This window comes from Temnothorax longispinosus, chromosome 3, assembly GCF_030848805.1.
Source record: "Temnothorax longispinosus isolate EJ_2023e chromosome 3, Tlon_JGU_v1, whole genome shotgun sequence".
NCBI lineage: Eukaryota > Metazoa > Arthropoda > Insecta > Hymenoptera > Formicidae > Temnothorax > Temnothorax longispinosus.
Genome location: NC_092360.1, coordinates 2,491,825 through 2,516,002, shown reverse-complemented (window position 1 = coordinate 2,516,002; position 24,178 = coordinate 2,491,825). Strand labels below are relative to the sequence as shown.

Genomic DNA, 24,178 nt, shown 5'->3' with positions numbered 1-24,178 from the left:
AACGTCGAAGGAAGGGCGAGAGAGAAAGCGCGAGTGATGCGAAGCAAGAGAGGAGAGACCGTGACGAGACGGAAGCTCGTTGAGACGTGTGGGAAACTGGCCCAAGGTATGCAAATCTGAGACTCGTGGAACGAAGATCGGCGAAGAGGGTAGGGGGCTACTCTCGCTGCCAAAAAAAAGCAGCAACCTTCATATCGGCATTATGCTCGCGTCTCGCGTCCCACAGTGGACCAGTGGCACTGATCTTATGTAAATCGCCGCAGTGCGATCAAAGGACTCGTCGTCACGTCCCTTCCTCGTCGTATCTGCCTTACAATCTACGAATCTCGGAGAAGTCCGCGCGATGCGCTTCAATACTGTCTGAAACATTATAATTGCTACGAGGGACGATTGTGCGATTGTGTGAGAGAGATTCGAATGACATCTGTATATTTTATAATATTGTGTATCATTCATAACTGCTAATCGATATTAACTTATGATTTTAATCTAATAGGGTTTTCAGTCAGCTATCCTTGTTGTATACTGTTTGTACTTACTATATGCCAATTTATTGAATAATTTTATAAAAAAATTAATGCGGAGGATATGCTTGTACACATATTTTTATGTAATTAATAGCAGAAAACGAATTTGCTGGTTATACCTTTATTTGACAATCTGACAAGACGGGATTATAAAGGATAAAAGGGAAGAATAAAAGCTTACATCCTTTTTAAAAATTATTGTGGTTCTTCGTCTTGATAAATCAGTTTGATATCTATTTCCGGTCCCAGTCGTTCGCGAAGTTGGTCGAGAACGTCAACTTGAATTTGATCAACGCTTTCGAGAGGAGTGTAATCGTCCTCACTAGATCTGCAATAAAGAATTATTAATTTAATCATAAACATAGTTAATAAAAAAACATCTATCTTTATTCTACCTATCCTTAGACTTTGATAGAATATCTGCCATGTGATAATATGTCACTACTATTATTTTCTCCAATATAAAATAATTTTCTATATTTATTAAAGAAATCGATATTAAAGAAAAGCAAGATTCACATTTATCAAGTATTCAATTAATTGCTATTATAAAAAAGCTTAATGAAAAAAAAGAAAAGAAAAGAAAAGAAATGTAAAAGTAGATCGTTAAAAGAATCGTACTTTCTATTTATTTTCTCCTTCACTTTTTCTCCATTCTTTTACTTCCGCTATTTTCACTTTTTCGCCGATTCAACATTTTTTTTATTTTCTATCTCGCCCCTCGTCAATTTTTGTCGCTGATTGTTTAATCGCCGTTTGGCAAACTACAAGAGAAACTGCAAACTGTCCAGAGACGATATCCGGCAGCGTTTCCGCGTCTCCTACGGAAACTAATGTGCTGAAATGGGGGTTGGGAAACAGCGAAGGGTGGAAGCAAGTCGAATGGGGTGGAATCGATTTTTTTTTTCAGCTCCTGCCGGAAGTTTGAGCAGAATCTCCGTACATTCGTTGCCAGATGGCGCCAAGTCACTTACTTTAAAATTCATGAATTTCATATATAGTTATATATATGTAACGGTAGCTCTGTGTATTAAGATAAAAATATGCATTTACCACAATAACTACAATTCAAAACATGTTCATATTAAATACTATCAGAAAAAGATTATTTAAAAAAGACAGTATAAGATATAAAAAAGTAATGTATTCTTCGATAAGATATCCATATTTCTTTTTGCGATATTAATTAATATTGTTAGCGTTTTGTCTTTAATATTTAGTTCATTATGTGAGATAGAAAGCTGAAAAGAAGAAATGTACAGCATTTACTTCAGGAAATCGAAGGTAGGGACATCTAGTTATGAAACGCGAAAGTTGGATGGTTTGATTTTGTGCACCCCTACGTGAAACCCACCCTTGTCTATTTGGAGGGTGGGGCTTAACGGTATACCCACGAACCTGAACCCACCCCTCGGACAGCCCCGCCGTGTCGTCCCTATATAAGCCGCCCTTCTTCTCTATTTCGTGCCCACCCAACATCTTCTTCCGCGCCATCTGCAGCATTGCGGGCTTCGATTTCGCACGCGTGCAAAAGCGGGACAATATAATTTCGGTCGTTGAAAACCGTAAATTAAAGCCAATTTGTATACGACCCGACAACTTTTAATTGTCGGTACGTACACGAGACGTTACCGCGATCGCTAATTTTGCTCCTCCACCTTTAAGAGGCGCGCGACTCTATTACCACAAAACGATTCTTGCACGCTCAACTGCATCTGCTAATTTATCACACGTGCAATTATTCCCAGCTTGTATTACTAGCAAGCGCACATGGTATCATACTTTAATAGCACAGTGTAAAATATAATCTCGTACATTAATCCGATCTTATATATATTATAGTAGCTTTTTTTAAGTAAATGTTTTGGTATTTAGTAAATGGAAAAATTACACAGAAATTAAAAGCTTACACATAATTAAGTTCATGTCATATCTAAAAGTATCTGTATAACGAGGAAGACTTTTGTAGAAAGATCGCTTTATATGTAATTTTTACATGTTTTCCGATAAATCTTGTATATACTATTTTACTGCAGAAAGGAATGTTATTTATTTGATAAACTTGTAAATTTCTGACCGAGTTTCTTGTGAATGTCTAATAAGATAAAATATTGTGCATACATTGCAGAAGTGATTTACCTGGCTATGGTGACAATTGTTGGAGATGTAGGGAGAGCCGTCAAAAATAGTCTGAATGTTCCATTGATCAAGCGATCGAGATCGTTGGGCTCCGTCACATGCTCGGGTAGAACAGTGTCATCTATAGTGGAACCTGCATTGTACACTAACATCCAATCGATCTCCGGGTCTCTGTAGGCGCTCGTTACTTCTTGAAATAGCCGATCTACGGCTTCGTACCTGAAAAATGCAAAGCACAATTATGCTAGCATAATTATTGCGTTATAGAGTCGAGTAAATTTGATCTTATAAAAATTTAAAAAGTGACTAATCTTGTGTTATTATGCAAATTAAATAATGCTATAAATTATAATCACAAATTAAAATATAATCGTAAATCTCAAATGCTTCTGCAATTATATATTTCCGCACTTGTTTTATTTAGATTACAGTTATGAGACGTCTTTAAACGTCGATTTATCAAATTAATTAAAGACGGTATTTTTATTGGATATTGATTATATAATTATATAATTATGTGAGAAAATCATTACTATAGTTAGAACCGGCTGAATAAATCAGATTAACAATGTAATAATTATAGAATAATGAGTATTTATAAAAAAGCTTGTAAAAAATAAATCCTTTCAAATGACAAAAGCGTTTTGTTTATGAAAAAGTCGATTGCATAGGTAATTTGTGAACTTTATCGCGAACGCGCGTAACGATGGGCCACGGCAGGCGGAGGACAAAGGTGAACGATGGAAAGTTTATAATACCCCAACGATAGCGCACGTGGCTGCAAAAGTTGAGGTATTTCCTGAAGGCACGCGACGAAAGTTAACACGGCCGCAAGAACGGTTCCGGGTGCTTGTAATTTGTACTTCTCCGTTCCTCTACGAACGCTCTTTATCTCCTTCCCTCTGGACTCCCTTATACCGCCCTCTGCTTTTACTCTTTATCTGATCACAAGTTTTCCTCGTTTTCTGCAGCTGCAGTTCCTGGCGCGGCACGATCGGACGATATCTCCGTTGACAAGCAGAGGCCGATCATCTGTTTTTTATTTAGATTATCGATAATGATATCATTGAGGATGACGATGCGGGAATCGCGATGGCGGGCTTCGCAAACCTGCTTCGTAATAGGACGTTTTTAAGCGTGCTGCGATACTCGCGTAGACTGTTATCATCATTAGTGCTTCGTGGATATACCGGGCGTTTAGTTACCGTCACAAATTAAGCTTTAAGAAAAAAAAATAGATTGAGATAAAATCCTATTCTTTATATATTCTCACAGAACTTTAGTTCGAGTAATATTTAAATACTGGAAATTCGAAAAAGATGTGCGTATAAAATGTGATGCTTGCCGAAAACTTTTAACGGTAAAATTTTCTGCAAATTAGAAGACAAATAAAAGAAATACCAATTAATATTCGAATGGAAATTAGAAAACAAATTTCCAATTGTACAGACACGCGTATCGCATTCGATAAGAGAAAGTCGAGGGTGTCTTTTACAGGGCGCGGGGATACGAACCGTCGCGCGCGAGCGACATAAATTAGTCGACGCACGCGCCGGAAGGTGAGACACTTTTGATATTAATAACGGAAACGCACGCAGACGAGCCGTCGCGCTGTATCATTTCACCGCGCCGATGCATAATTTTCGAATTAAGTTAAGCGGTCTTGGGTTTAGATGATCATGGTAACTGAGCGTCCGTTCGTAATAGACGTAATTGGTGAGAAGAGATATTCTTTCCTTTCCTCATCCCTTCTTTATGTACGGTGGTACCAGGTGCCACAGAGCAAGCGGCCAGCAAGCGGCGCGCACCTCAGTCGCTAACGCGCGTCAACTGTTTATAAGAGGAGGCCCATCGTCGGGGCCTTTCTCTCTCGCCCACTTTTTCCTCGCTGAATATTAATTATTCTCCTCTGAAAGTCGCACCTGCCCTAGCCGCCTCTGGGCCGGACACACGAGCCCGCTTCTTCGTATCTATCACAGCTCGTGATTCCCACCGCAGATTATCCTGACAGTTGGGTAACAATGCCGGTTAACGATCGATCTCGAGGGAACGAGAACGCCGCTGCGTCTTCGTATGTGCAACTTCGTGCGAACAACGCTGCAAATGATTCTCTTGCGACTCACGGTAGCATCCGCGCTACTATATACCTATTTCTTGGATCCTCGCGAAGATACTTATTTAGATAGCTTGCACTGTCAGTTAAATTCGCAGTGTCAAATTATGCTCAATTTAAGTCATTTTTGATCATTCTTCTAGGTCGGCTCTTGCTTTCCCCCATATATTAATTGATTAATTTAATTAAAACAATGTTAATGTTAATGTAATGTAATTAAACCAGTGGAGTTAAAATAATACTGCTTTGGGTTAAAATAATAAATTTTGACACACATAGTAGTTAAAAATGACAAAATGTTATTTTTTACTCAAGATATTGGTTTAAATTTCATTCTTTAATATTTAACAGCATAGTTAGAACAAATACAAAATGGTTAAATACCAAATGACTAAATACCAAATATTGAGATATATTAAGAAGAATGAATTAAATCAACTATATTTACACTCTATACTTGTGAAATACAACTTTTTCACAATAATTAATCTAATAAGCAGATTATCTGTTTGTAGTGATCCGAGAAGGGATAATTTAAAGAAGAAAGCAATAGTTTTGCATATGTCTCGTTAATTTAATAAATATCGACAACACTGTTTGTAAAATCAGAGATACAATCCTCTGATAAATATGACATAGACTGATTAATATTCATGTATACGAAGAGGATACGATAAATTGTAAAATGAGAATGTCACTCATAATTTTTTGAAATATACAAATAATAAATTGAGTTAGGTATATTATTCATTTTACTGTTACACGAATATTGTTTTAGCAATTAAAACGTTTCGTAAAAAAAAAAACTCGAACAGAATGAGACATGATCGATGATGTTTAGGTATCGTTGATAGGTATAATTATAGATGAGTTATTATACTCGTTACAAGAATATGTTTTAACGACGCGTGTTTCGTGAACATTCAATCTTGAAAAGCGAGACCGCATCGTTAGCGCGCGATCCATTAAGAACCTCAAGATTCGAGAAATCACTAGGTTTACATCCCTCTGATTCTCTTCGCGTAATTCAAATTTAATGCCCGCAATTTAGGAAATTACAGATAATTGTGGAATTCCGATCTTTGTTAGATGCCAGGTGCATTACACGGAAAGACTTTTGCTAGTATAATATGACGACGAAAACGTACTAATTGCAAAATCGACTTGCTAATGGTATTGTTAATTTTAAGAAACAATTAACATCCTTAGCAGCAGGCAAGACTAAAAAATAAATAAATACCACAATCAAATTAATAAACCATTTATAAATATGCAGTAAACTCTAATAACAAATTTTTATCTTAAACTAGCTTGCAATTAGTCTTTTCATTGATCTAGTTTCTTGACCTGTTTTTTTCTCAAATTTTCAGAGAAGTCTAATTACAAAAATATATTATATTAAAAATAAAAGAATTTTTGTGCATAAATTTACGGCAGTAATATAAGAATAGATAACAAAAGTCTGATTCCAAGTATATCTCATTTTAATAGATATTTATTTTAAGATATATATTTTTAAAATTTTAATGTGTGCTGATACTAAAAGATTGTGACAAATGATCACTTTTGACATTCTTTTAGGGAAAGAATGCCAACATCAAACCCATTAAAAATTTTAACCCCCTGAGATATTTTTCAATATTATCTGTGACAGTATGTCGTTCATTGTAAAACATCGGATTTTTACGTATTGCTATTGTGTATTTTATTCTCAAGATCTTGCTAAAATAAGAACTGGAAAAAAAATCAGGAAGTCAGATGTGGGGGATCATGATTTGTTACGTGTATGAAATATTTTCTTTTTCATCCTTTATATTACTGACGGTAACGATATCGAGCGGTAGGGTATTATCCGCATGCTGTCACGGCTACAATTATATACGGCGGCAAAAACGATCGCGAGATCTCTTTGGATCTTTTTTTTTTGCACTTATTCCAGGAAGCAGATGTCACGAGAGACTAGCACCAACGCATCCGCCTCTATCTGTACGATTCATATTTTTCGACGTGTGACCGACCGGTTTTGTTATTTTCCACTCCTCTCACCCTTTATCTCTGTCTCTCCTTTTTTTTGTAACACAAGCTACTGCGTCCTCGTACAATGAGCGCGAGCGAGAGAAGGAGCTCGAGAGGAGAAGAGAGACCGAAATAACGAGGAAGGAAGCGGAGATACTACTGGTCCACGCTGTCCCGACGAATGAGTTAACGGACAATGGCGGTCCACGTTGAAAAAATAAAGGAAAGAGGGACGTTGAACGAAGGGCGGGGGCCCTCATTACGAAGGGCGCCCCCGGTGTGTTTGTCGATAAGGGGGCCTATATGCAAATGGCCGTCCGTCGCCGGGCGCGGCGGAAAGAAAAAGTTTCCCTCTCTCGCGCCTGCTGCCTCTCGCCGTCTCTCTCTCTCTCTCTCTCTCTCTTTCTCTCTCTCCTTCTCTCTATCTGTCCCGATGCCACTTCTCTCGGTGCAGGGAATAATGCCCTCCGACAGTACGCTCCCAAGCAGGAACGAAGGGGGGGAGGGTGGGGAGGGATAGGGAGGGTATAATGTATCGTAATCAGATGATCAATTATTAAGAGCGCGGCAAAAAAACAACGAGGGTTGACGTACGAGCGACAGGACAGGAACGTATCCGGATGCGAGGGGCCTTCGTCCTTTTCTGCATTCGCGATCCATCCCGGGATCTCCCTAAGGCGACCGACATTCGATACGCGGTTTTAAGGTTTCATTAGAGCGAGTCGCGAAGAGCGCATAGCCAGAATTTAACATGCACACGCATTATTTACGAATGCTTTTAATGTTTGTTTTAACTTTCCCGGATTACCAGGTGATCACCGACATTGTGTGTGATAAGCATAATGGAGGAATTGAAAATATATTAATCTTTATAATTGAAAATGTATTAATCTCTATAATTCATTTTTAGTCTTACGGATCTTTATACTGTCATAATAATAAGTTTGTTTATATATTTTAATCTTACTTGATTGTAGAATATATTTATGTTGATAAAATAAGAACAGTAAACATTTCTAAAACACCACTTTTCAAAATAAAAATGGTTTCCATAAATTTAGCACATGCCATTCTTTCTAGTTGAGGTAAAATTAATATTTTTAATTTTGTATAATGAATACATTTTTTTCGTACAAGTATATATAACAATAATTTCGGGATTATTATTTGAATGAGTTATTAATAATTCGTGCAATTACTTTTGTATATGTTATTTATATAGATTTTACGATAAATTTTTGACAGAAAAATTCTAAAGAAGTTAAACGTTAGTTGCATGAAGGAGAGGGGGTTATTACCCAACGATCTTACATAGTAAAGGTATCGTCTTCTTCGTGCTCGACCTTTCCTCTAGCCTGATCCAACCGAACTTGTTTTACACGAATGTTTGCCGAGCGTTAGGAAAATGCATCGATATCGAGTTACCGATCTATAATGGATATGGACCCAGCTGCGTTCACGCGTATGATCGAAGGTAAACGTTTATTATGCGTGACCCAAAATTTCCGTTATCTATTACCATATGCTCTGAGATGATAATGAAGCGAACACTGTGTTTTTAGTTATATATTATGTATCAGTAACTGAATTTTTCCTTTCGGCCAAATAACATGTGAATAATATCTCGATTATATTATAAGTTACCAAAATATCGACTAGTGTAAATATTTTATATTAATCAGTACCTTTATCTCGAGTAATAATTATAAACAATCTCTAGTTAAACATGTAAGTGTAAAACTAAAGTAAAATAGTGTAATATTTTTAATTTTTATTCAATTGAAGGTAATTAGACGATGTAATTACCATTTATTAAATTATGTTAATTTAGTTATGCGTATTTTAATGTATTTATTGTACTTTACAGAATGACACCCTAGATTATTATATACTCAATTAATTAGATAAAAGACATGTGTGTATTATAAATTATTTTGACACTTCTGTCTAGTGCATTTTGTATACATTATTAATATAATAAATAATATTACAATTGAGTTAAGATATAACGCAATAATTATAAATAGACAGTAATGAAGATTCTTAGATCGGCGTTTGGAGAGCTATTCAAACTGCTGGTCTAGTTAAGTAGCACCCATTACTGATATTGGAAGCTCCCATCACTCTGTTGATGTCAGGCGGATACCTGTCAGGTGACACGTGCCATTCGGTACACGATAATTTGGCGCGTACTCGCAGGTAGAGCGGGACGTGTTTGGGGCCGTGTAGCAGGTACACATCTATATCGAGAAACGATCCTAAGGGGCCGCCCCATGCCACCAATCAATAGATATTCATCCCCATCGAACGGTTCGGATGTATTGTCGATATTGGGTGCATTCAGCTGCATTGTGGGACAGGCAGGTTGCACTGTTGCCACCGATGTGTCGCGGCAGAAGTTGAAAAGACCATTGACATCGTGTCAAGCACAGGTCGATCTTTTTTGTTACTACGATTTGTCTTGCATGAGATTCACTCCAAAATGTATTAATCTCGACAGACAATATTTCCTGATAGATAGATAGTACCTCGGGAACAAAAGAGGAGATCTTTTTTTTACGTTATTAAGCTATTAAATTAAGGAAATCACTTTAATATGTTTTGCATAACTGCTGACAAATTTTGGAGAACTCGACTTATTTATAAAGTTTCATGAAAGATAAGACGTTCCTCATTTCGTTACATTTAGAGTAAAAAGAATATAATAAAAATAAGAAAGAAAATGTTATATATTAATTTCTATGATTCATTTTTCATTTTACGGATTTTTATAATGTTATAATAATAAGTTTCCAACATATTTTTCTTTTCTTCATATTTAAACTTGGGGTAAATCTCTATATAAATATATTTATTAAGTCAATATAAATATTTAACCGACTTTAAACAACAATTCCTGTCAAGAGATCATGGCATCTGGTAGGTCTAAAGGATTGCGCTATATATAGAGCTTTAATTCCTTCGTGAATTATTGACTCGTTTGCCCGAACGTCCTGGTCTTGTAACGGTATTCCAGCTGAACCCTTCTCCATGGAGACTTCTAATTAATTAACGGCCGAACTCGGTCACAATTGCGAGTGCGTGCGAAGCCAAAAGCAGCGGTGTTGCTACACATTGGGGCAGCGCGACATCGGAAAAGGAAAGAAAGGGAATAAGACGATGGGGGTCGGTTTCAGCGCGACGCCGCGCCGTCACGCTGCGCGAAAATTTGCATACGTGTTCCGGATTTAATTAGGTTACGAAACCGGGTCGAAGTTCACACACTTCATTAGAAATTCCGGTGGCCCGTTCCGTTCTGATGCAATCCCTCTCTATCCTGTTCTTCTTCCCAGGTTACGCCCTTTTTTCTCATCATCTTTTTTGCGTACCTACTTCTTTTATTTTCATTTAATTCTTCATGAATTTCTAATCGGTTAAAAATAATCACTATTCCGTATAGAAACAAGTAACAAGAAAAACCGTTATTATGATTGAGAAAAATTATTTAATATTTGTTTGCAATTAATTATAAATTGTAGTAAATATCCATTTAATATAATAATTTAATATAATAATTTGTCATATTGCTAAAAAAAGAATATTATTAAAAGGTCAAAGCTTCAAATAAAAGGAAACTTTTTTATTTAAAAAATATTTACGTTAAAAAATACTTTGAATTATTTTGTCGTCACGGAGACACAAAGAGCGCAATTATGGATTGTATCTGTTGAGAATTACATGCCGAAGGAACATGATACGTCGGCTGATACATTCGTGAGACATATATTTCAGCTACCATTACATATTTTACATGAAAACAGCCCCTTCTAATTATAAAGCTTGCGCATTACTCGGGCAAGGGGAGCGACGTTGCTCTCTGGAAGGTGAAATAATCAAGTTAGCTTCTCTCTCTCTATGGGGCCTTATGCAAATTCGACCCTGCTACTGTATCAGGATCAGCTGTCTTAAAAGAAACTTGCGACGACGACCGGAACAGGAAGTGAAAGATCTCACGCTGTCTAATTAATTCATTTTCGTTAATAGAGATGTTTATTACTTATCTACGTCTTTGTTAACACTGCTAGAATTATGAACAAATATTTTTACGCGTTTTTTTCCTCTTTACGTTATTTCATACACATTATACATGATTTTTTAATAATACCTATAGCACATACTTTTTCTTCTTTTAGTCATTACTTGAACAATCTTTTCTTTTAATATAAAGAAAAGGGCATTTTTTACGAGAGTAATTTGATAAAATTTTTTAACGAAAAAATATTAAAATATTTTTAATTTGTAAAATAGCTGCTCTTTATCTGCAGATAAAAATATTTAATGTTAAAGATCAAGAAGATTTTGCAAAAAAGTAACTCTGAAATATATTTAAAATAAAATTAATACATATATATATCCATCTTTTCTTTACATTGAATCACTTAACAAATTCGGAAAATTATCAAGCTTTTTTCGACATCATCCTCTACGGGACGACTAAATAGACAAAAGTTTTAATTGATCTATCGGAGTATGAAGTAGATAGGAGGTCCTCGTCGCCAAATTAACAATTAGCGCAACGGCATAGGCTCTTCGATCAGCGATTCGCTTCGTAATTGCGTACAATCAGCGGTTTCTGGAGGAGCGAACGGCTTAACGAACTTTCCCTTTGTCGCTCTGTGCGCGGTCGATTATGATTCGAGAGCCAGACAGAAGCCGGCCGTAATAACAGTTTTAAAAAACTCTTGAATATTACTTACCATCGGCACGAACCTACCTCTACCGGCCGTGATTCGTCGGTGCAAATCGCAATTTAATAGTGTCAAGGAGCGATGGTGCGCGGCAGGAGATCGGGCGTTTTGCTCCTCGAGGAATTTTATCGGGAACCGTAATCCTACGGGATGGTATGGGAGCCGAGTCCTTTAATAACGTAATTAGCCCGAAGGATCTAGAATTTCTGTGGCGGATCGGGAATAAATTAATGCAATTATCCTTGTGCTCCGCGGTGGCCGTGACTTGGCGGGACGGAAGGGGCGGAGGAAGTTCTCCGCCCTCCTTTCGTCTATTTTCTTTCGCGATACGGTGGAAACGGTATTTTGTCTCCGACGTCCTGGCCGGATATTTATATTCGATCTTGCTCGCTGCCTGGATCTTTCATGCTGCGCAGTTCAGTTTCACGAATCGTAATTTTTGTCCGTCAAACAAAACGGTAATAAAAAAGAACAAGTTTATTTTCCTCATTCATATTTCAGATCTTATAAGCATCATTAAATATTTTTTATGAATAAAGATGTAAAATGTGTCCCAGCAAATCGTTCGATTCAACATTTCCTCCTCGTGTTTTAAATCACGATTTTCAAGTTTGCTCCAGCTGAGAACAGCTTCGCAGTCATTCGATGCTCGGCGGGTGGCTGCTTTTTAATATGTTAAATATCTCACCGTTCCCCCTTTTCCTAAGGCGAGCAAAGGTACGCAAATACACGACGTGCAATTACTCATCTTTGGCTCTTATTAAAGAGCCATAAAGAGAATTAAGGTCGTGCACGCTGGGTCCCGCGCGCGGATCACGGAGATCGGGAAGGTTTTATGTCTTTTCGCGGTTGTCGACCCGGTGGCGACGTGACCTCGCACGAATTATCGGGCCCGTATGTCGGGAAAGAATTCTCGCGCGTATGCGCATACGTGTCACAAAAAAAGAAATAAGGAGGCCGGAGGGATCTAGACATTGTCGCTCGATAGGTCTCATCTTCCGCTTTCGTAAACGTAGTATACGGTTTGAATTCTCGGGCACGGCCGCGAGTAAGTATGCAAATGAAATAACAAGCGAGCCAGAACCGTAACTGAGCAACATCGGGTCCTCTGTATCCTGCTTTCGAATTTTATTATATATTCTTATTTTATATTTTTATCGAATTTTCCGTTACTTGACATTTACTTGAAAATTGACACAAAAAGTGTATTAAAATGTGAAAATTATTATATCTGGTATATTTCGTAATTGTTTGTTAGTGAAATTATTACTATTGTTGTATCAATATTAAGAGTTGCAATCATAACCATAAGGAGAAAAAAAATAATATAATAATTAATATTGTTTTATATTGATGTGTATTTTCAATATTTTTGGCCTCTTCAAATTTTATGAATTTTATAAAAATAATTACACATTTTAATAATAATACTATATCGCATAATAAATATTACAAATAACAGCAACATGCATTGTCGCATAAAATTAGGTGAGAAATTTTGAAACATTATCATCTACTCTGTGCTCACGGTCCTGAAGACGACGTGTCCCCCGACGGTGGTCGCACAAGGGGCCCATTACGCGAGTCGGCCCCGGGACAAGAAAAAACGACACATTGTGATGTGATGTATGCGTAAGGGGTCGCGCCGCGGGACTAGAACAAAGCGTCGCGATAAAAACTGGGCATGAATCCGGGCCCCGAGAAGGAGGCAGCGAAGGGGAGGAAAGCGGACCAGTGGGGGCCTCACGCTTTCGAACCTGCTCGTATACTTTCAGTTTGGCACGCGTGTTCGAACCGTTTCCGCTCCTTCTCTCCTTCTGTTCTCGTGCTATTAATTCGCAAGTTACACGATAACTGTTACGCGCGGTATTTCCCGGTAAATAGCGGGCAACAGGGAAATCACGAGGTGTTGAAGTGCGGGAACCATCAAGATTAGGCTGTGCTACGTGTGAAAATTATTATTAGATTGATAAAAGTGTAAAATTCAATATATCTTACAGAGTGATACTTTACGCGAAAATTTCTATACAGCTACTAGATTAGAATAAAAATTAGCTGTATATAATTGTGTAGAGATATCTTTTTAAGGACATATCTTTTAGGAGATATCTTTTTTAGTATAGATTGTCAATTACTAATTGTTTCATTGTGTATACGCTAATGATACATATGTTATTGCATAGTACATTTGTTAGTGCAATAGCTTATTTAAATGCATAGATATTAGCATGTGAATTAAGCCCGTATTATTTTAGCCCATATTAATTTAGACCTTAATATGCTATAGTATATTATGTTTCATATCCGGCTTGTCAGTTATTAATGTTATAAATGAATGCTATTATACCGGTAGTTGCACTATCCCAGATATAGAAGTAATAATCGTGGGAGGAAAAGCGGGAGGGGTAATTAGATTCTCCAAAATGGACGATTGTTTCACGCAAATTAGCACAATTAAAAATACAAAATACAAAGATAAATATAAAAATATATCTACTATTATTTTAAAATGTTATATAAATTCAATTTACATTAAACGTATACGATCAAAAATACAATATTTTTTCTTGAAACGAGTTAAAATGATAACAGCATCACATTTTATTTACGCTCGTAAAATTTAATTAGAAAAAATTTTAAAACCAACAATTTTTGATGCAAAACAAAATTGTAATAACTAAAAAAATATTGTAAACAATATTGTAGTAGTTACACAATTTCCTATTCATATTTGACAAATTATACATATTTTTTAAATTTATACAAACATATTTTTTTGCTTTAATATTTAAAAAAATTACTTCTGTGTTATATCTTTTCGTAAAATTATTTTACTGAAAATTTCGTTCACATTGGATATCGAGCGATATACCTATACAGACTTGTGGCGTACGGCGTATCCACCTGGATACGGAAAGAAGAAGAAGAAGAAGATCCCCCTACGAGGATATCGCGGGGCGGAAGAGCGAGACGAGGGTAATACCGCGTATGGATTCGCCTTGAGCTATTCCGAGGGCGAAGTTAGGATGGTTTGGAAATGATGAAAAAGCTTCTTGCGTCACTGTCAGCCGCCGCCGGTCCATATTACCCCTCCCCCTTCCCCTCTTCCTGTCCTCCTCCCCCGCCACATCTTTCCCCCTTCGTCGCCGTGTACCGAAGAACTTGGGGGCCTCGCTCTATCCATCTTAATATTATTATTTCATTCCGCGAGCTCGGTTTTCAGGGCATCCTCGTCTTCTTTTTCTCCCCGTCTTTTTCCCTCTTTCGCTACTCGACGACCTAATCGTGCGATCCGCGCGCGAGAGTTCGATCTCCCTGTTTCCCCCCTTGTGCGAAAACCACCTTCCGCCCCTTCCCTGTCCCCGGGACCGATCCACACCCACCCCCGTCACCGGCACCCTCCACCTTCCGGAGCACCATCACTTACGGATCAATAGGGTATGGAAGATAAACGCATCTAGAGGGGATCTACGGAGTAGAGGACGCGCCAGCGCGGGTGGAACAACGGTGGAAAGGGGGGGAAAAAAGAAGGGCAAAATGGTATCTCTCCACGCGGAGGTCCCGGTGACTCGTGTCAACGAGATACGGGGAATTTTTTGCCGTGGATGCGATTCCTTGTTGGAATCGAAGCGCTGCTCTTAGGAAATTGTCTGCTACAAGATGAGATAATGAATAGAATTGATTGAAAGGATTTACGTAAAAGAATTACATAAATACAGAAAGAGAATGCGCATTGCAAAAAATTAATAACTTTAATAATGTATGACATAATAATCCTCGGGTTGCAATAAAGATATTGAATAGAACAGATAGGATTGGTTTTTAATTTTGTATGAATATCAGTGATAACAGAAAAGTGTGTAAAAGTTTTTCCGTTTGCTTCATAATACTTTCAAAAAAACTGGACCAGGGTTTATGAATATGTACTTGTTCCATTAACGTTCTTGAAACTTTTATTTGGAAAATTAGAGTAAAAATTTGAGCGACACATTACGATTAATTTAACAATAGGTTTGTAAAATAATCAAAGTCCCGATAGATCAATGAAGCAACATGTTATTTAAAGTTTTATCCTGACCAAAGTGATGAGTTTTGCCAACATTTACAAAATACAAATAGTAGAATTTAAAATTTAACGGGAATAATCCATCGCGTTACAAATCTGCAATGGGCATTATTGAAAGTATCTCGCACGGTAACGAAGAGGAGATGTTATTCAACGTCATTTCTTTTATCGATAAACGAGATGAAGCCCGAGTTTTCTTCTCGAAGGAGGAAATCGTTAGGAGAGCGACATGCAAATTCGTTCGAAACTTTCATCCACCTCCGGCTCTAGTACCCTCTAGGCGAGAAAAGCGGGACACAGGGGATGGGGCGCGGGGGCGGGGAGGCGGGGAAAACGAATGCGACCCTCGAAGAAGACGAAGAGCCAGGAGAAGGAAGAGGAACAAGAAGGAAGGTGGAAGAAGGCGGGTGTTTTCTGTTCCTGGCTCGTGGCGATTTATGCGCCCGAAATCGTGCACCCCCGCTGGAAATGAAACGTCGCGAGAAAAAAGGGTATAGAAGAGAGACAGAGGCTGGACGGTGGCGCGGGCGCGGGTAGCAGTCGGCGATGGTGGCACGTGAAGGCGAGCGAGTAGTGGATTTTCTACGTGAGGTGCTTTCGCATGACCTCGTTGTCGCGAGAAAAATCGAGGATATGGCCGGAATCCAAGAAGAGTCTGGAATACCGTTCCGGAGAGTTTCGATGATGCCGAGGCGATCGGAATATATGTAAGGATGATTCTCCAGTGTCGGTTTGAAATTTTTTAATTTGCCGTAAACTATACGGTACGTAATAACATTAATTCGCATAACTTCTTTTTTAATATTGCACAGATAATCAAGTTGTTAAACGAAATAATAAGGGAAACTGTATTTGATGTCGCGAATTACAATCAATTTGTTACTAGCGTTATAATTTATATGACCCTCTTTTCTTTATAAGAAAATATTTATAATTCGTAAATCTTAATTTTTTTAACTTTTAAATACAACTTAGCTCTTATTATATGTACCGAATGTTTCCAATCTTTTTGTTACATGTAACGTGAATTGTGTGTGTGTGCAGGTATATAAAGTAGCCTTTCATTACCTTATCTCGTCACGGGAGTTATCTCGAAACCGACAAAGGCAAACCCACGGACCATTTTCGTAATCGCGCCAATAACTCCGCTACAATTTCGCCGATAAATGTACCGGGAGTAGCTCCGTTGCGGTTTCGATCTTCCGACGTGGCGGCTGGCGCGGGTCATTTTTCAAGCCCCGCGAATTTTTATCGCGCCGCGACGCATCCGGCCGCACGCCATATTTCCCCGGCCACCCGATAGATTCTAAACCGATGCGGAGAAATATTGTCGTGAAAAAGAGGCGAAATAAAATTAAAGCGAGGCACGCAACACCGGTTCGCCCGGTTCCCGATCGCCGCGATCGCCGTACACAGCTATGTCTATTGTCCCCCTTCGCCCCCCCTCTCTCTCTCTTTCTCTCACTTGTCCTCCTCGTCACCTCTCTTTAATCGGCCGCGTGCCGCCGGTGGAGGGGCAGTATGGCAATATGCGAAGCGAGCCAAGCCCGTTTAATATCGCAGATCGAGGCACAAATGAATATTCATTAAACACATTTTTCCGATTTTAATTACATCCCCTAAGCGGATCTGGCCTGGGCTTACGCAGCTCTTCTCTCGTCCTCCTCTGCTTTCACTCCCTCCGCCTCTCCTTTCCACCTTTCTCCTGTCACTTTCTCTTTTCCTCGCCGAGTCGCATCCGCCCCCTCACGCAACCCCCGCCCATTCTTTCTCTTTCTCTCCAAGATCTGCGCGCTTTTTAATGAAATCCCCATGGTATAGGAGTAACAAGCGCCATTATTAATATCACCGGTCCATCTTTGAGCACAATAAAGAATTATTTTGTTATTAATTCCCAATGTCCGGGCCCCCTTGCTCCTCTACCGTTGTCGCCGCAACGTACGGATCGCTGTCGGGCCACCGCGCCGTACGAAATTGACGTACGGCGATGTATATCGTGTTGAAATACTTGCTTCGCTTCGACGAAGCGTTCCCGATGATACGACGCCGCCAAAATTTAATTTAGGCACACGGCGGAATATTTCCTCTCACGACGTCGCACACACGCTCGCATTCTCCGTTTGAAGTTTAATTTCGGTTCGGTTTCAATGCAACGTCGCTGGGAGACACGTGGTAAAATGATATGCGACAATGTTTTTAATGTACACAGAGCGCCGATTAAAAACTTACTCGTAGCGAGAGAGAAAAAGAGATACTAAAGTTTATTCATACTTTACTGCGCGAGCTTTATTTTAATTAAAGACCAAATGGAGATTTACTTCTTTTCAAATTAAAATTAACTTTCAGAACCAAATAAACTGTTTAATTCTATTAAAAAGTAATTTTTTTTTATTTTCATAGATGAAAGAATCATAATTTATACATATATTTATAATAAGTTCACAGTCATTAAAAAAAAACTCAAAGCGCAAATAATTTTGTGCAGTAGTTTATCAGAGTTTTTTATTTAATAACTATAATTTATTTTTTTAAATAGATTTTTTAGTTAATTTTTATAATTTAGTTATTAAATACAAAACTATCTTTATAAATATATATTTTCTTTGTAAGAAAATATATAGTTGCCTTGATTAAATCCGATAGTGACTCATCAGCTATAAATATTGACAACAGGACCTGTTGTCAATATTTTTTATTATGTTATTCTATACTTAATTTTGTATTATATTCTCTAATAATTTTCATTCATAAACTAATAAGAATCCAGTTATGTGTGTAGTTTTGCCTGTAATAAACAAGTTTCAAGCTAATATATATCAATTGTATAAACTTTATTATAACTTGGAGTAAAACACCGGAAACTAGGAAAATTTTTTTTAGCTCACTTATATACAAACATTTTTTTAAGTTTTTTAAAAATATGTAGGCCGTAAACTTATTAAAGTTCCTGAAAAATTACTTCGGAGGGAGAGAGGAGAGGAGGAAACAGAGAGAAAGTTCGCAGAATTTGTAATTAATTTATCAAAATGTGCGCAATTCGGCGACATACATATTCTTAAATCTCGGTAAGCGAGAGCAGCGCGGTTCAAAGCGTCTCGTTAAACAGCCATACAGACCTCTTTCAACCCCTGCGCGGTTTTTTTCGCTCTGTTTCTCTCTTTCTCTCCTGCCGGCTCCAGACACCCCCGAATTTTTCTTTGTGCTCTGCCACCCCCCCTCCCCCCCGTGCGTCCTCACCCTCGTCGCGAATCGCGCACACATGACGCGATGGCGAACGGCGAACGGACAACGCATGCGCCCGACATGATATTTTTTTCTTCTTTCATCCCTACCCCATTCCGCCTCTTGTAAGGCGAGGGGTGGCTTGGTGGTCGGGAGTACGGGTCGGGTGAAGTAAGGGTGTTGCTACGGGCAACGCTAACGAGCTCCATGAGCGTCGTCAGATAGAGCAACACACCACCATGGTATCCTCGTGCCGACTGTCGCCCACCCTCTACGGCTCCTACGGCGTTACGACAAATCTCATAGAAACTTGGTTATGCATAAATACAGCCGCTTACGTGGCTATCGGCAGCTATATACGTTAAATAATTCTAAGATCGTTTTCTTCTGATTTGTCTCCCTAAATTGCAAATTTTATTATCAATCGTTATTGAAATAAAAAATATGTTTGTAGATATATATTGTATTTATTAATTTATAAAAATTTTCAAATAATAAACTGTGATTAGAAAAATATTGTTATCAGAAATTATTAAGTTATTATTACATAAATATTGCAAATTAAAACGCAAATTTAAAAAATAATAAAATTGTTTTGATTTCTCAAAACTAAAATTAACTTAATTCTTCAGTTATAAATAACAACAATAAAATTAACAAATACATATTTCTTATAAATGCATATCGATTTTCATAAGAAATCCAGAAATCTGTTGGAATTATTCTTGGTAAATTCGAATATATAGACTGAAAAATACAATTAACTAAAATAAAGTTAATAAATAGATATTAAGTCATTTGCTTCATAAAGAAAATTGTTAAGCTTTATAAGTTTTTGTACGTGGTTAAAAACATTTTTAAACATATTGCTTTGTCAATTTGGAAGAAATGTTACAAGTACTTATTTTTTCTCTTGGTGTTATTAATAAGATTAAGTATAAATCTATACCAATTTTACAAAGCGTAGTTTTCAAGAAAACACTATTGAGAGATATACACTATTTAATTACATATTTATTTTTAAAAAAGAATATATAACAGAGAATATAGGACGGGAAATAAAATAAAATTAGAACCATAAAAATATAAAAGTTTCCTCAGAATACTAATTTAATATTAAAGGGAAGACGATTTTTACTTTCGAGAAGATTGTTAGGATCACGCGGTTAGGGATGAATCAGCGAGGGTTTGTCGACCACGACGGACCGTGGGAGGGTTGCTGTCGGGGGTGGGAAGGCAATTACGTAATCAAGTAATTATAGTCCCTGACCTCAGATAACAGGTTTCCTCGTAGTATTCAACCGTCCCGATTTTCTCCGTAACCTCCTCCGAATTCTTATACCTCTGTGTACCAATCAATGACGAGTATATACATGAGAAGCAATTCGAAAGATTACTTAATAATAATAAACAATGGAATAAGTATTTTAGGCAGTTTATAACAATTTAAAATGATTTTTGCATTAATTATTACAGAATTATAGAATATCATGTAATCTAGTTGATGTAAAAATTTATAAATTATAAGTTTATAATCACATTATATCCGCAAATTGCTATCTGCAAAATAATATAATACCGGCATATTTTAAAATGTACTTGACGTGTTTTCTAGATATGTAATTTTTTCGTGGCATGTACGCAACATAGCGGGCGTTTTTCACTCACTGGAGATTTACGAGGGCGAGGGTAGCGAGCATTATGGGTGGCGAACTGACGTCGGTGAAGGCAGTCGGAGGAGGCCGAGTGAACCTTACTTATTGCTATATTTTAATATAACGATGGTATAAGAACGCTCCACCCTGCCGTAACATTTATTTCGATGCCATCCTCTCTCGTTCGTCTCCGTAATCCCTTTGCGGTTTCGCATTAATATTCCATGCGCAATGTACGTGCTGCCACGTGTATTAGTGCACGCTTGTAATATACGAAACACCTGCGGCGAGATCAATTTTATTCGAAGCTTTCGCGAGCTCTTCCCATAAGAATCGTCAAACGCGAATGAAAAGAAGTGTATTCTTCGTTTTATAATTGCTTGAATTATTTGTATATTTTATTGCTACAAAAGGCATAAATATACTGCTGTGTATAGGCTTTCTATGGTTTATCCAATTACAGAAATAATAAAGAAGATAAGAATAAAAAAATATGCATGAAGTATTTAATAGAAACGGTTGAAATATTTTACAAAATTTCATGCTAAATTAAGTCGCGTTATATTTATAAATCCCGAATGCGTCACTTTTTTTAACGCTATTATTTTTCATAAGGTATATCCGTTCGAGTCGAGATAGCTCGAGAGTGAAATCAGGGGCCAGAGGAGCGAGGAGTCGCGAAGAATGATCAACGAAACGTGAAACGAGTCACAGTCGACAGGCTTGTTTTCTCACGATTATTGTCCATCGCACAAAGAACGCTCTTTTTTTCATTCCTCTCTCTCCTTCCCTTTCTTCTTTCTATATCAGTCGGCTCTTCTCGCCGTTCTCATCTTGATGGGTAATGCCAGCTTGGATATAATAATGACCCCGCGCAAGGTACAATACGATATTTTCTTTTGCTAAATTATCGGCGTGCTACTCTTTCTTCTGCTTCTCTCCAAGAAACCGGCAGTTTTATCTTTCTTTATATTCTCATTTTTGCGGTTTTGTCTTTTTTTTTATATTTATCATATTGCTGTTGAATATCCGACTACAGCATACACATAATTACGCATTTTAGTGTTGTTTAAATTAAATTTTGATAGGGGATATAGTATTTTAAAATAAACATTAAATATTTTCTGCATATACTAATTGGGTTATATATTTACTTTTAATAACAAGATATTAAAGTATTGATCAGTAAATATATAAATTTTCTATTTTTTTTTAAATTTCTTACGAATCTTTACGAATCTGTACAAATACGTCTGTGCAAAAAGAAAATTGTCGTCAAATCTTAATTACATGCTGATTCTTTACTTTACAAATTATTTACTGCCAAATTCCATAAAAGTGTAGGAAAAGCGTCTCTTCAAGAAAATATACTCGAACGAGATCGCAATGATGATAGGATCAATGACGGGAATTCTGATGACCGAACGCTAACGCGCGTCGGGACGATAAGAAAATTCCCATCGCCGTAATATTCGCCAGATCTCGGTTTATTTTCGCAGGCGGGCGACGGCTGAAGCAATTCGCGCGGAAGCTGGAGACACAAACAATCTGGCGCGCTCGCGGATGATAAATGTTTTCGTTTCGCGGCATCGCCGAAGTGTAGTGCTTTTAAATCCAATTCCCATAATGCTCGCCGGCTCCCTCCCTCCATCCGGACCGTTCCCGACGTTCGTCATTCCTTGTCTAACCGATGAGGAGGATGGACCGGAAGTTGAAGGGGGAACGGTTGAGGATGCGGGGGTGGAGGGGGGGGGCAGCAGGATGGTTCACAAGCGACGAATCTCCAACAAACCAAGACCGAGAGAGATTTGGAGTGCCTCACGTTCTGAGGGATTTCGTAAGCGTGCGCACGGCTCGTCGTTGTCTCATTTTCTCGGCGCGCGCGAGGTCCTCTCTCCCCGAAAAAAAAAGATGCCGAGATTGCACGCGTATGCAAAACGAGGGCCCTCTTTCAGTCACATCGCCGGCGATTGAAACGCGCCGGAGCGCTCTTCCCACCTCCGCCAGGGCGTCGGATTGATATTGGGGCTTCTCACCTCCAAATGGATGAGTCGTTCCATTATTGAGCGAGAAGATCAGAAAGAGAGAGATATTTACATTTTACACGAGTATTCGATGAATATTTTAAAAATGGGCAATCGCTCTTAATTTCATATTAGATTACAACGTTATCTATTGTGATGTGTGATTTTCTTATAAACTATAAACTATATAATAACACTATAATTATAATATTTTTTATCCCTCCTATAGATATAAATAGAACGTATTTTACAATATATAAAAATATATTTCTCTTTCTTTCTTATATGGTTAGTAATATTTTTACGCACTATTATTACGTGTATATTATTTATTGCAATGACATTGTTATCAAATGCTGCTGGTTTGTTCAGCTATTATTTGCGACTGTTGTTGTTTTTCAATACGAAGAATCTCCCGCATATATCACTAATGCAGACTTATAGCCCGGTTTTACGGGTACACACTCGTAGAACACGCGCACATACACGAAAAAAAGTCATGCCGCGAAATAATCCCCTATGCCGGCTTATTGATCAGATCACAAGTCGTTGGAACACGCTACCCAATTCCGACCACCACACCCACCGCCTACCCTTCAGGAACGGGGCATTTTTATTCGTGCAGTCTCACCCTCGTCGTTCCTTCCATCTCGCCTCACCTCGTCGCACCTCCCTGCCCCCCCCCCCTTGCGTCACCCCTCGCGGGGACATTGGGGTGGCAAAGTCGCGAGAACGCCATTTTTTATTTCACCTACGTTGAGGAATAGCATGCGGAATATCATTAATAATAGACCGCGGTGGTTCCTACGAGGATTAACGCGAGAAAAAGAAGGAGATAGGATTATGTTTATTATATGGGCTCACGATTACTTTTCTAATAAACGTTGCGAGAGAAAAAAAATGTAGATAAGACTCTCTGAAACATCATGTGGCGACGCGATAAATTCGACAGAAATTAACTACAAATATTTATCATGATTACATCTCTGATCATGTTTATACATTTTGCTTGAAATAATCTACCATAAAATGAACCAAAATGAACTTGGAGAAGAAATCGAAAAAATAAATATAAATTCGGCATATTAATGCAAAATTTCTATGCAATATCAAGTATCAAGCTTTCTAGTTAAACGTAATATAATTATATTTAAATATATAATACATATGAAATCATATCATGTATTTTGTGAAAAAAATAATTCGTATTCACTGAGAGAATAAAAGCATCAATAGAACCAACGAGAAGAAGCGAAGCAAGATAATACATTTAAAATAAATATTATTTATTACAATTTCGCGAATTACGATTTTTGTTCAATTGCGACGATATTTGACATTCTGTCATGTATATTTACAACGTATATACCTTCTCCATACTTTCTCTCCTCCCATTTATTCAAGCAGTCCTCGAGCTCGGTCCCCGCTCGAGGGTGGATTCACTGCTGCTGCATCGAAGAAAGAGGACTTTTGGTGTTTCGCCGGAGGAAGCTGAAACGAGGAACGAAGGAGGACGGAGAATGGCTAGTTGGGGCTGGTTAAATAAGGAACAGAAATAAATAGGAAGGGAAGAAAAGAGCTCGTTAGGGGGTCTCCGCGAGTTTCCGAGTACCCAACTACCCAACCAAACCCTCCTGTTTTCCATCCCGCTCTCGTCTTTCCTCTCTCCCTCTCTCTTTCCTTCCATCT

At 37.9% G+C, this 24,178-nt stretch overlaps 1 protein-coding gene across 1 annotated transcript in view; it reads right to left on the bottom strand.

Annotated features, from left to right (window-relative positions):
- Window positions 1-615: 615 nt before the first annotated feature.
- Window positions 616-24,178, bottom strand: part of Mesr6 (misexpression suppressor of ras 6) — a 618,760-nt gene continuing 595,197 nt past the window's right edge. Inside the window, exons 7-8 of the mRNA XM_071772461.1 lie at window positions 2,667-2,885; window positions 616-855 (exon numbers count right to left, since the gene is read on the bottom strand). Of these exons, the coding sequence (XP_071628562.1) occupies window positions 723-855; window positions 2,667-2,885 (352 nt within the window). The 3' untranslated portion in view covers window positions 616-722. The remainder of the gene's footprint in view (window positions 856-2,666; window positions 2,886-24,178) is intronic.